Genomic DNA, 14,050 nt, shown 5'->3' with positions numbered 1-14,050 from the left:
CCCACCCTCCCTCTCCTCAGGCTCGTGGAGAGGTGCCCCGCCTGCCCAATGGATTACCAGAAAAGTCTTCCCGTCCCGACCGACCACGAGCCCGGGACAGACCCAAACCGCGGCGTCGGCCTCGACCCAAAGAGCCAGGAGAGACTCGGAGGTCCAGGTCGGCTCCGGCCCAGAGCAACCCGGCCGTCCCCCAGCCCCCCACGCACACAGCACATCACGAGGGCTTCCTGTTCCGCAAGCTGGACATCGAGAGCCTGAAGAAGAGCACCAATAGGTGGGTGTTCAAGGGTCACCTGGTGATCAGGCACTGAGGTGTGGGCGGGGTGTCAGAGGAGCGCGAGAAACAGACGAAGCAGAACGGGCTCCGAAGTTTTCAGACAGTCCCTCACTTTTGAACACAATATTTCCCCAAAGATGAGAAGTTTTAATCAGACACTATCGTGACCAAAATGAATGAAACATAGTTTAAATATTCATTTCACATTCGGATTTTTTTTTGGTCAAACACACATATGGACATTTAAAGAATATACATGAATAATGTAAATTGAAATCACTACTTTCAAACCTTTTAATTAAATAATATGTATCTTAGTATATGTGTAATCGTAGTATATTCACTCGTATCAAACTCAAAAGAATTTATTGCTATTTGAATTATAATGTAATCATATTAACCATCTTAAAGCTAGGCCATATCTAACCGCTTGTGACTGGAGCACAAAAGTAGCGTTAGCTTAAGAACATTTTTTTTAAATAGCCGAATGTTTACCACACACAAATTATTTGTGGGATGTTTCGGGGGATCCCAAATGTTTATAAGTTGGGGGACTTTCTGAATGTAGCGGTTTTTAGCCTCTGCTGTCTGTGACTCGTGACGTTTATTGTACAAACAGAGGCATGCTAACGTTAGCATGCTAAGCTAAGCAGCTAGCATGCTCTGCTGTCGCTGCGAAACACACATCACGCTTCACTCGTTTCCTTTGCTTTGGGTTTTTGACTCCGATAAATGTGTTTTTCACCATCAAACATTTCTATTGAGGATGAAGATAGAAATATAATACAACATAAACCCTAAAAATAGTAAAAATAAACAATTAATAATACATTTAAACAAATATTATCATCATTGTTTGTGCTTTAAATGATCTTTTCTTGTTTAAATTAGGTTATTTAGTTTTTACATCAGGTGGCGATCCTCATTTAAACGTTTCTAGCGTTAATTTTGCCAAAAAACTTTAATCTCGCAATGAATTTAGTTTTTAATAATTGCAATTCTTCTACCTAATTTGTATTGCTCGTGTTCCCAGAAAGCGATTACTCATGATTGTCTTATTTATCTCAATATCCTGCTGAATTAAACCAACTTGCATTTAATGATTGGGATTCAGTCATTTTAGTGTTTAAATGCATATTTGACTAGTTTTTAATTAGGAATGTGCCGATACCACTTCATCTGAGTATTTGTACTCACCAAGTATAACTATTGAGGCAAATACAGCCGCGCTGATTCTCTTTAAAATAAACCATTTTGGTCGTATTGTTAATGTTTTCCAGTTAAACATATTTTCTCTGCTTGTGTAGTCTGTATATTATTATGTATTATGTATATGTAGATGAAAACTCACTAGTTCATTACCAGGGCCACTTTTTGTGCGCATGTCGCCACTTAAACATAACATCAACCAATGCTGATTTCATACCACGTTCCCGTCATTTTAACTTAAACCTTGTGTTTTTAATCAAATATCAGGAACAGGACATTCCCTAATTTTACTTTAAGGTTTGAAAATATAATTTACTACTTGTCCATCATCATCATCACCTGATGTTTAGGGTGACCATACGTCTAGTTTTACTCTTTTTACGTTTTGTCTGGGCTGCCCGGGATATTTTACAAAAAATTAAATTGACCTTGAATGCATCTTAAGGAACATGTTTATTTAAAAGACTTCTTAACTCCGTTAATATTTAGTCTATTGGGAAAAGTTCACCAGTTTCTGAAAAGTTACTGAGTTGGTCTTTAAAGCTAATATGGTTCATTACAGTAAATTTACTCACACGTGACAGAATCATTAAAGCTTTGTTTTGACCAAATCATCACACGAGGAAAAAAGAAGAGAGATTAAAATAGATTTATATAATTTATATTTATTTGAAAAGGTTATTTACTGAAGTGTATATTTAATGATTAATTACTGCTCTGTGTGCCTTGTGGGTTTTTGTTTTTAGTTTTCATTTGATATGTGAGATATTTCTCATATTGTTTCAATAATTGAGAGATTTTAAGATGGTTTATATGAGATTTTTCAAGTACAGATTGTTAAAATGCATAATAAAGGTTGTTGATTTGAGTCACTGCTAATTTCAGATTTTTTTTGTTTTAAAGAGAGAAATGTATTTTTAAACCTTATCGACAATAACTTATTTATTTATTATATTTTATTTTGCCGCTACAAGAGATCGATAGATAGATTCAAGTAAACGTCGAGTACTTTGAGTATGTTGAGGTCGGCCCAAGTGTCCTCTTTTTAGGAACTCAGAATATGGTCACCCTAGCGTTGTTGCTAGTTTGGTCTTTCATCATCACATCAAAGCATATTATTCTGAAGGATAAATAATCATGTGGATATTTGATGAGTTAGTTGTGTGTCTCTCTGCACCGTAGACATTATATTATGTAGACGCCGCATCAACTGCTGCCGCCCACTAGAGTGGTGCGTCAACAGGGCGGCCATCTTGAACCGGTGGCACTCATCTACAGTGTATTACATCTATAGAGGAATGATGTGTTATCATAAAGTTATCATAAATCATTCAATTTTAAAGCAATTTTCACGGGGTTTGTTTGTAACAAACGTCAGACATGATAGATAGGTAGATAGATAGATAGATAGATAGATAGGTAGGTAGGTAGGTAGGTAGGTAGATAGATAGATAGATAGATAGATAGATAGATAGATAGATAGATAGATAGATAGATAGCTCAGGTTTTTATTGACGACATTGTATAAGGCTATACGTACTATAACATCCGTGTATCCTACAAATCACCAGACAGAACCAAACGGGCTTTATTTGGCTTGTCGGGTGAAACACAACTACATACAGGGCTACAGTTATGGTCGTAACCCACACTACTATTGTCTTATCAGTAGAAGAGACTAAAACACCCACAGAAAACACTCCCAACCCAGTGCTGCCTCCTTGTGGCTAGGCTGTCCCTGAACAGTGAACACAACACATAATGAACTCAATGGTCATTACGTTACATTGCATTTGACAATTATTATTATTATTGTTGTAGAATTGTACTACTACTGTATTATTGTCATTGCTATTCTTATAATTATCATTATATATATTCTCATATTATTGTATTATTTTTTATTTTTTATTATTAATATTTTATATTATAGTTACTGGTATTCTCATTAAATTATTATTATTATTATTATTATTGCTATTATTATTATTATTATAGTATATTCTTATATTACCTTATTATGGTTATTATTAATAATAATTAATATTGTTTATTATTAAAATTTTTGTTTTTTATTGTATTATTCTTACTGATTCTTATATTATTTTGTTATTGCTATTATTATTATTATTATTTTTATTATTATTATAACCATTACTATTGCTTTCACTATTACTATTATATCCCTATCATCATCATCATCATCATTTTTATAATTATTGTAGCAAAATAACTGAATTATTCATTATAAAATTACGAATTATTTACTTTCACTGCCAGTTCCCATTGTCTGTGGGAAACCTTAAACATGTGAGTAATGTAGTCAGACATAAAGAATGACAACAACTAATTGATTCCGTCATTAATATTATTAGTTATAATAGATGCTGTATTCTAACACATCAATTACTGCAGTAAGCCTGTGTCTCTGTGTAACAGGCTGTTGCCATGGAAACACTAGATTCATAACATCGAGGGTTCTGTCCGTCCTGTATATTATAGAATCATCTTTATTGATCATGTCTGTTTAACTCCAGTCGACTGTGCAATGTAAACATAAAAATAATAACAATCAACTAAAAAAATATAGACAGTAACTAAAGACTAATATTTACAAGACTAAATAAGACAATATAATAAGATCAACAGAGCAGGATTAATATTGCAACAACACATAAACAGTTTGGAAATCGGTTCAAAATTCAAAGAATAATTCTACTTAGAGATTGAACAGTATCTCTTTCTGTCATAATGTCTATGCTCCGCTGCCTCCACCACCACCAGTCCAAGATGGCGGCGCTGTTGACGTGTTTCTCCACAGTCAATGTGGTGTTTACCGTCTACTTACATAATGTCTATGCTCTGCACTGCATGTGAACGCAGCACTAACGACAACACACACACACACACACAGACACACACCACACCACAGACACACACACACACAGACACACACACACACACAGACACACACACACACACACACACACACACAGACACACACACCACACACACAGACACACACACACACACACACACACACACACACACACACACACACACACACACACACACACACACACATACACACACACAGCTGACTTCCACAGTCCTCCAGGAGAGACAGCACACATCTGCACTGCCCTCTGGTGGCTTGGCTGACCTCAGGCTAACAGCTCCTCCCTCCTCCCGCTGGATGAGTCCCACTGCAGACACTGGATGTCTGTTTCTCATGTACATGCACACGTTATGTACATGCCAAGGTAATAACCCCCCGAATGGCTTCTCTGTCCAAACCGCGCCTCGTCTGGCTTTTGATTTGCTTGGTCTCAGCCTGTGAAGAAGAAGTTCAGCTTAAAATACATGATGGTGTTCACATTATATCATCATAAGTAAAGTGTCTGTGTTGTTGGAACTAGAAAGAAAGTCCAAACGTTGTTAAAGTGACATTAGTTTACAGTTCTTGTGGTCCCCACAACAAGTACACAAAATGACTAGTATTAATAGTGTTAACAGCACAGACATCTTTTCAAATGGGCCTGAATTTACTGTTTATCTTTTAATTATTTTTTTCTCTTTTGTATTTTTCCCTTTTTCTTCTCTTTTTTTTGTCTTCTTTTTCCTTTTTCCTTTTGAAGTTTTTATAAAAGAGAAGCCCCCACTTTGATCAAACGTACCTCAGAGGTTCACACAGCGTTCCATTCAGAGTGCGTGTGATTACGTCTTTTTAACCAAACTTCTCTCTTTTCTCTTCCCGTTCTGCTGCTCCTTTTGTCTGCTCAAAGGTAAGTCCTGTGTTACACACTTATAGCCCCGCCCCTACCCCTGCACCCCCCTCCCTCCGTCTGTGCGTCCGTGTTTGTCCAGCAGTGTGTTTCTTCCTCCCTGCCCGGGGCTGGGTCTCCTACCTCCCTCAGGTGAGTGTGTTATCTTTGTGATGGACTCGGCATCCCGCGCTGACCCCGCCCATCTCCCCCACCTTCCCTCCTCCCCTCTCCTCCCCCGTGTCACGCCCTCCTCCATTCTCCGTCCCACCCTCTCCATCCACAGCAGGTCTTGGGTCAACCTGTACTGCGTTCTCAATAAGGGGGAGATGGGCTTCTACAAGGACGCCAAGAACACGGGGGCGTCCTACAACAACGAGCCCCTGCTTCCACTGTCTCACTGCCACTGTGACGTCACCAACGGATACAAGAAGAAGAAGAACGTCTTCACGCTCAAGTGAGACACGTCTTTAGTATCGTGGTGGACATTTGTTCATCCATGAACTTCTGCGACTGCTTTTCTTTGGAGAGTTTGTGGCCAAGGCAACATAAAAACAAAATAATGAGATTAGAAGTCAAAGTTATATCAATCAATAAAGTCATATTATTAAGATACAAAAGTCATAATAATCTGACAATGAGTCATAAGTATGAGATCCAAAGTCATAATAATGAGATAAATCATAAATATGAGACATGAATTCACAATAATGAGTTTAAAAGTTTTAATTTTGAGATTTTTAACATTATAATGAGTTCATTTATGTCATTAAAATACAAAAGTCATAATAATGAGATGAATTGTAATTATGAGATGATAACTCATAATTATGAGATAGTGGTCATGATTATTAGATGAATTATGATAATGAGATAAATGTTCTATTAAATTTAAGTTATAATAATAAAGTAAGTCATATTATTAAAATACAAATCTTATAATAATAATGAGATAAATCATAATTATGAGATAACTCAATGAGAATAAAAGTTGAATTTTGAGTTGAGTCGGAATTATGAGATACAGTAGTCATGAATATTAGATGAGATATTATAATGAAATACAAGTCATAAATATGAGATTTAAATTTGTATTAAAGCTAGGGTAGGTAAATTTCTCCAGATACGCTTTTTATGTTTTTGATTGAAATTGTCTTTATGTCCTGATAGAAATGAAGATCTAATGTTCTCTGAAAAAGGAATAAAGAAAATCCATCATCTGTAGCAGCTGTAAATCTGTAATAACTTCAACCAATGGAAGAAAATTAACCATTTTTTTAACCAATCACGTCTCTCTGTCTCCCTGCTCGTTCTCCACCCCTCACATGCACGAGCTCACACTGAAAACTCGTCACCGCTGACAGAGTTAATCAGAGTTTTTAGTCACGTTTTTTAACATATATAATGATAAAGTTTATTGTTTATTTACTGTTGAATGAGATAATTATGTTTCTACACAAGTGATGAGCTGAGCTCCTCTTCTGCAGCAGCTGTGAGCATGCATGTGAGTGACACGGAGCACAGAGGGGAGGGGGGAGGGGCTAAAGGCGGAGCCATCAGGAAGGCTACGTTCAAAATCATGCTAGCTTTTGAAAATCATCTACCCTACCTTTAATTAAACAAATTGCAACTATGAGTATGAGATTTAAAGTCATAATAATTAGATAGGAACAAAAGTCATAATTATGAGATAATAACTCATAATGAGATTAAAAGTCCTAATTTTGAGTTGTGTCAGAATTCTGAGATACAGTAGTCTAGAGTAGGAATACTAGATGAGTCATAATAATGAGATAGAACTCTCCTACTCTTCTCACAGGACGAAGGACGGCAGCGAGTTCCTGTTTCATGCAAAAGACGAGGTGAGGAATCGTCCGTATACGTGTTTATGTTTAGTTTCTACAAACTTCACGAGAACAGAAAAACCTGTTCTCCCTCCGACACCAGAGAACAACAACAACAACAACAACAAAGCTCTCTTTCTGTGTTTGAAATGTCACACTCTATACTACACACTACACACTCAATGAGTATATACTGTCGACTGTATAATGTAGTATATATACTGTCTACTATATACTATAGTATATACTGTCGACTGTATAATGTAGTATATATACTGTCTACTATATACTATAGTATATACTGTCTACTATATACTATAGTATATACTGTCTACTATATACTATAGTATATACTGTCTACTATATACTATAGTATATACTGTCAACTATATAATGTAGTATATATACTGTCTACTATATACTATAGTATATACTGTCTACTGTGCACTATAGTATATACTGTCTACTATATACTATAGTATATACTGTCTACTATATACTATAGTATATACTGTCTACTATGTACTATAGTATATACTGTCTACTATATACTATAGTATATACTGTCTACTATATACTATAGTATATACTGTCAACTATATAATGTAGTATATATACTGTCTACTATATACTATAGTATATACTGTCTACTGTGCACTATAGTATATACTGTCTACTATATACTATAGTATATACTGTCTACTATATACTATAGTATATACTGTCTACTATGTACTATAGTATATACTGTCTACTATATACTATAGTATATACTGTCTACTATATACTATAGTATATACTGTCTACTATATACTATAGTATATACTGTCTACTGTGTACTATAGTATATACTGTCTACTATATACTATAGTATATACTGTCAACTATATAATGTAGTATATATACTGTCTACTATATACTATAGTATATACTGTCTACTATATACTATAGTATATACTGTCTACTATATACTATAGTATATACTGTCTACTATATACTATAGTATATACTCTCTACTGTGTACTATAGTATATACTGTCTACTATATACTATAGTATATACTGTCAACTATATAATGTAGTATATATACTGTCTACTATATACTATAGTATATACTGTCTACTATATACTATAGTATATACTGTCTACTATATACTATAGTATATACTGTCAACTATATAATGTAGTATATATACTGTCTACTATATACTATAGTATATACTGTCTACTATATACTATAGTATATACTGTCTACTATATACTATAGTATATACTGTCTACTGTGTACTATAGTATATACTGTCTACTATATACTATAGTATATACTGTCTACTATGTACTATAATATATACTGTCTACTGTCATACTGTTGACCGTTGCCCACTTGGTTGACCGTTGCCTCCCGTTGCAGGAGGACCTTAAAGCCTGGGTGAACAACATCACCACCAGTATCTCGGAGCACGAGGAGATCGCCAAATGGGGCCAGCCCCAACCAACTACCTCATCCACCGACGAGGGCACGCGACGCGACGGCAGCAAGGCCGACAACAGGTCAGAGCGAATTGAGCGGGCGGACAAAGAGAGAGAGAGGGGCGAGCGGTCCGAAAAGTCGGACCGTGGCGGGAAATCGGAAGCAAAGCGCTCGGAAAAATCCAGCAAGAAGAAGTGAGCTCGGTGGCAACCCAGTTTGGTCGTGTACGAACTCCAGTGCTGTAGACTGGGGAGTGGTGGACGGGCCACTTCCTGTCAGGACAGGAAGTGACAGACTGACCCCCGGATCACCCCCACATCAGACGGACAGACTTAATTTGGAGCAGGGGTGCGTCTGTGTTTGTCCCTCCCTCTGTCTCCTGTGTCTCTGTGAGCGCACAGAAACAGCGACGCCCCCTGGCGTACGACTCAGAGAACTGCAGAGGGGGCGGAGTCACATGCCCGTTACTGAACGAGGGGGCGGGACCTGGAAGGCTGTTAGCTATGGGTGTTGATTCTAACGTAGCTCATACCCTTTTTTTTTCTATAAGTGGTACACATCTGCGTTTTGTCTGTCCATCTGTCCTTCTGTCTGTCCATCTCTGTCTGTCTGTCTGTCCTTCTGTCCTTCTGTCTGTCTGTCCATCTGTCCTTCTGTCTGTCTGTCTGTCTGTCCATCTCTGTCTGTCTGTCTGTCCTTCTGTCTGTCTGTCCATCTGTCGTTCTGTCTGTCTGTCTGTCTGTCTGTCTGTCTGTCTGTCTGTCTGTCTGTCTGTCTGTCTGTCTGTCTGTCTGTTAAGACGTCTCCCACTACGTCTGATCACTCCTCAGTAGGAAAATGAAGCCACATGGTTTTTACAGACACTCAAAGATGTTTCTGCTCAGTTCTTCCACTTCATCCAGTTCATCTCCAAGTCCTCCTTTTATTTTGAAAAACTCCGCTTTAGAACACAAGGCAGTTTATTTTGAATTTCCCAGTGTAGCACACATTCTAACCACACATTTATTTTGGTTTTCTAAACCTTATTGTTTCCTTTTTTCTTTGACTTTGTTTATTAGAATTAATTCATTTAATTTTTGTGTATGTATTTTTTTACTTATTTATTTTTTTGACTGGATCTATTAAATTTATTAAATTACTTATTTATTGAATTTTTTATTGGTCCAAATTTATACATCATTTATACACTAACCTTTAAATGATGATAATCAACATTTTTATTAACTGTATTGTTTGGGCTTCATCAAGGCTATAATATTTAATTATTTATTCAATTAGATTTTGTATTTATGTATTTATTTTGATTATTTTAATTTGTATTAATTTATATCTATATATATTATTTATATTCGCTCTCCATTATCTCACAGGTACGTCACGTGTTTGTTTAACCTGTTTTTCTACCAGAGTGAGGACGTGTGTGTGTGTGTGTGTGTGTGCTCTCCGTGGCTCTCTCAGGTTATTTATGTTGATGTGTGTTCACCGACTAGTGATACGTTTGACATCACCTCAGTCTTCCAGAGTCGCTACTACTTCATAACACACACACACACACGCACACACACACACACACACACACACACACACACACACACACACACACTCAACTATCTGTCTTTATGAGGACATCCTGCTCAGAAACATCCCAGATAACAGAGTGATAAACACAGTGGGCGTGGTCATGTCAGACATTTAACATTTATATTGTTTAAACAGTGAGTGTCACGTATCAATACTGGGATGTTTATGTGGGGAAAATGCAGAATATTTCAACTTTTATTTGTTATATTTCAAATTTTATGATAAAAGGAACTGACACTGATTATGTGGGGATCTTTTTTTTTTACCATTACACCTTTAAAATCTGTTAAACTCATTAAGGTTTCATAAAGTCTCTGATTTAGTGTGAGTTGGGTCACGTTTATAGTGCAGAGATGAGCCCACGCTGTTGTGTGGATTTAAGGGCTTTTATTCCCCTAATCCTGAGACACATATACACAAATGTAGCTTTAACACATCCCACTCCTGGTTCCCACTGGTTCCCACTGAGCAGCGCAGCAGAAGCACTTGATGAAGGAGTATATAATAATAAAGTTAATAAACCTGCAGGAAAGCACAGGAAGTAAGGAACATGATAAGCCAGTTACCATTACATCCAAAACACCAAAATATTGGCAACTGGTGGTCTATGATCTAATTTAGTGAAGCTCCAAAACAAATGTGAAAAAATGACTCTATACGCATTCAAGACTTACAGAAAAACTAACAAAACTAGTCACATACACAACAGAAATACCCAAAATGAATCCGAAAACCTAATAAACAACAGCAAATAATCACAAGAGGACAGTTAAATACACAAATGAAATACTAAAAATTACCCCTGAAAATATCAGCAAAAAAAAAAAAACACGGAGAAAGAAATTTATAAAATGACCAAGAAAACACCCAAAACTAGTGAAAAATAAACCCCAGGACAGAAAAAAAAAACAGAAACGCTTTGATCTTTCCTTGATTCATATTGTTTAAAACTAATATTTTTACCAGTGCCCTGGTGATGAAGCCAAACCTATAGCAGCATAACTAGAGAAGAAAAAAAAACAAAGATAGAAACAATGTGAACAGTTCAATCCCATACTTTGATGGAGGACTGGAAGCGTTGCCATGGTAACCGTCTCTGGGTTACGCTGGTCTTATCCTCCTCACATATCGAGGTTGACTCGACACTGAAACTGTGTAAGAACAGACGATGAAACTGTGTTTGTGGCGTCAACGGTCAGTTTTTGTTTTTTATTCTCGTACAGTTGAAGGAAAGGCTGAGGTTGTTTTTTTCAGCTTCACTTCTTTGTCTCTCCCTCTAAAAGCGCTCAGACAGTGATGCAGTGAAACGTGGAGTTGGACGGAGGAAGGGCGTCTTCAGGGATCACTGTTGTTCTTATGATGATGATGATGTCCAAGGTAGCAACGAGACTTTATGCAACTTTTCCTTTGCACTAGGGACGCCGGCCCCTTGCAGAGCGAGGCTGGGGGGCGGCCGGTGGCAGAAAAAAAGGCTGAGTCATTTTCACACATAAACACTCAGAACAAGCTGATGTTTCTCCATATTTTGGTCTGATCAGATTTTAAGCAACATTTTCCTTTTATTAGTGTAATTTTAATGTCGCTTTGGCAGCTCATTGTGGGTTTACTTTAATTTTATGATTTTTAACTTTCAAAAGAGAGATCCAGCAGCAGTGTCGTCCACTGAAGATATACTTAAACTAGAGCATTTTTATATTGGGTGCCGAATGTAAAAACTCACACACTTTTTCATAGCTGACATATTTTGAACATTTAGTTCATTTTTCTTCCATTTGAGACAGAAATTCATGTAAAACAGCATGTTCTATATCATTGCTAAAATGTGTGCACATGAAAGATAAATGTAAATGTTAAATCTAAGTATGCTGCATATGTTAATTCACAAACTAAATGTTAAATCTAAAGCTGACCACTTTGTATAATTTCTAAACATTTAGCTTTACACTAGGCGATTGATTTAAGATTTAGATTTAACATTTACATTTAGATTTATTTTCATGTTTACACATTTTAAACAACGATATAGAAGATGCTGTTTTACATTAAATTGATAATGTTCAAAATAAGTCGGCTATGAAACAGTGACCGAGTTTACATTTACATTTAGTTTCTGCTTAAGTAACGACGACAACATTGACAGAAAAACTCAAAACAAGTAAATTTGAATCTTAAACTGGCTTTAAAAACAGGTACATTTTTACAATCTAGTATAGTGTTACAATATAATATATAATATAATGTGGATAGTCTGGTCTGGAGGAAGTAAAGGAGTGAAATATATGTCACCGAAACAGTTGAGTGCATATTTTGAATGTATTTTATTTGTATTTATTATTTTTAGAATAAGTCTTTTTACTACCTTAACTTATTTATTTTATTTATTGTGGAGCATACTGATGATTTTTCTTTTTAAAACCATCAAACAAAGAAAAGCACAATCGTTTTATTCTCACCTTATGAAGACGAGGTTGAATCATTGAAGGCCTCTGGTTTCTCTCATTTATCAGGATTATATTCACTAATTATATTCAATGAATAAACTTCATTTTTACTCAATAAATCTAATCCAAATTTCCAAAGATGACCACCGTCCGTCCTCGGCCCACCCTGTCTGTCTGTCTCTGTCTGTAGCTTGATCATGTACAGATAAGTTTGCTCAGACCATGTGAGGAGGAGTTGAGTTTCTGTGCTCACACACACACACACACACACACACACACACGGACAGGCTGCATGAATGACTGTCTCTAATAAAGGTTCTGCTGTGCATGTCTAAGTCCCATCTGTCCACTCTACAATCATTGGAACACTTTGGCAGCGACACCAATGTGGAAAGTTGTGAATGAATGAACCAATAATGTATAAAATCCAACCATCGACTCTGTACAGCTGTTTCTTTGAATTGATAAATACAGATTGTGATATTGAAAGATAGAGAATGTGTGCCTGTGTGTTTCTCATTTGGTCGTTAAATGATTTTCATTATAGAATCAAACTCATGTTTGTTCAGGGGCCAAACACGAAGGAGTTTGATCTTAAATGGGCCACAAACTTTAGGCGGGAAAACGAACAATTTCAACATCAATATCCCCAAGTTTGTACTTTTCACATCGTGTAAATCACGTGTAATCTGGCCATTTAGAGCATCTAATTCGCCCACAGGAGAAAGTAAAAATGACATTGTGTAAATTACAAAATAATTCAGTATATCTCAGCCCCTACAAATACACATGGATATAAATCTACAAAATTTTCCATGCTTATATCAAATATTACAATCATTTTTTCGAAATCCTGTCTTTTTTCTGTTATAGGTTTTAAATATAAGACAGAAAAAAATACATTTGTATCACAGCAACCATATACTTGATAAATTCACTAATATAAAGACAACATTTTTTGAAAATGGTGCCAACCTAATTATAAAAATGTATAGATTTTCTTTAAGCATCGATTGAAATTCACACTTTTCAACCCTCTGTTAAAATTTGTTGTAAAATGTATTATTTATTAATTTATTTCAGTCAAGGTAAAATTTCCAACACGGAGGATTTTCAGGGTCGACAGAACAAAAAACTCTTTCTAAAACTGAATAAAAATAGTAGTGCACTTTACATTTGATGGCAAACCTCAAAGTGCTACAGCATTAAAACAATAAAACACAACATATATTAAAAGACAGGACTAAAAAGAGGCATTAACTGTTAAAATAAGTTTCTGTAAAAAGGTGATATTTAAGTGTTTTCTTAAAAGCTAGCACTGTGGGGCTTCAAAGGCCCTGTCAGCCATTGTTGTGAACAGTTCAGTGAGGTAAGTGGGGGCCACACCACCACTGATGTGAGTGCAGGGTAGGGAGGATGGGGTGATGTGTCCGTGTTTCCCTCATCAGGACCTGGCAGCACTG

The 14,050-nt window shown here is 36.2% G+C and overlaps 1 protein-coding gene across 4 annotated transcripts in view; it reads left to right on the top strand.

Moving 5' to 3' along the window:
* The window catches only part of sptbn4b (spectrin, beta, non-erythrocytic 4b), a 62,911-nt gene extending 49,831 nt beyond the window's left edge, over positions 1–13,080 (top strand). For 2 of the 4 annotated variants that reach the window (XM_028464155.1, XM_028464158.1), the window contains 4 exons: positions 21–274; positions 5,537–5,707; positions 7,070–7,112; positions 8,506–13,080. In XM_028464155.1, the coding sequence (XP_028319956.1) occupies positions 21–274; positions 5,537–5,707; positions 7,070–7,112; positions 8,506–8,763 (726 nt within the window). In that variant the 3' untranslated portion in view covers positions 8,764–13,080. Of the gene's footprint in view, positions 1–20; positions 275–5,271; positions 5,392–5,536; positions 5,708–7,069; positions 7,113–8,505 lie in introns of those variants that run through there. The other 2 variants (XM_028464156.1, XM_028464157.1) reach the window with 2 other exon arrangements.
* The last annotated feature ends 970 nt before the right edge of the window (positions 13,081–14,050 follow it).

This window comes from Gouania willdenowi, chromosome 13 (assembly GCF_900634775.1).
Source record: "Gouania willdenowi chromosome 13, fGouWil2.1, whole genome shotgun sequence".
Lineage (NCBI taxonomy): Eukaryota > Metazoa > Chordata > Actinopteri > Blenniiformes > Gobiesocidae > Gouania > Gouania willdenowi.
The sequence above is the reverse complement of the archived record's forward strand: the minus strand, read 5'-3'. Positions and strand labels throughout refer to the sequence as shown.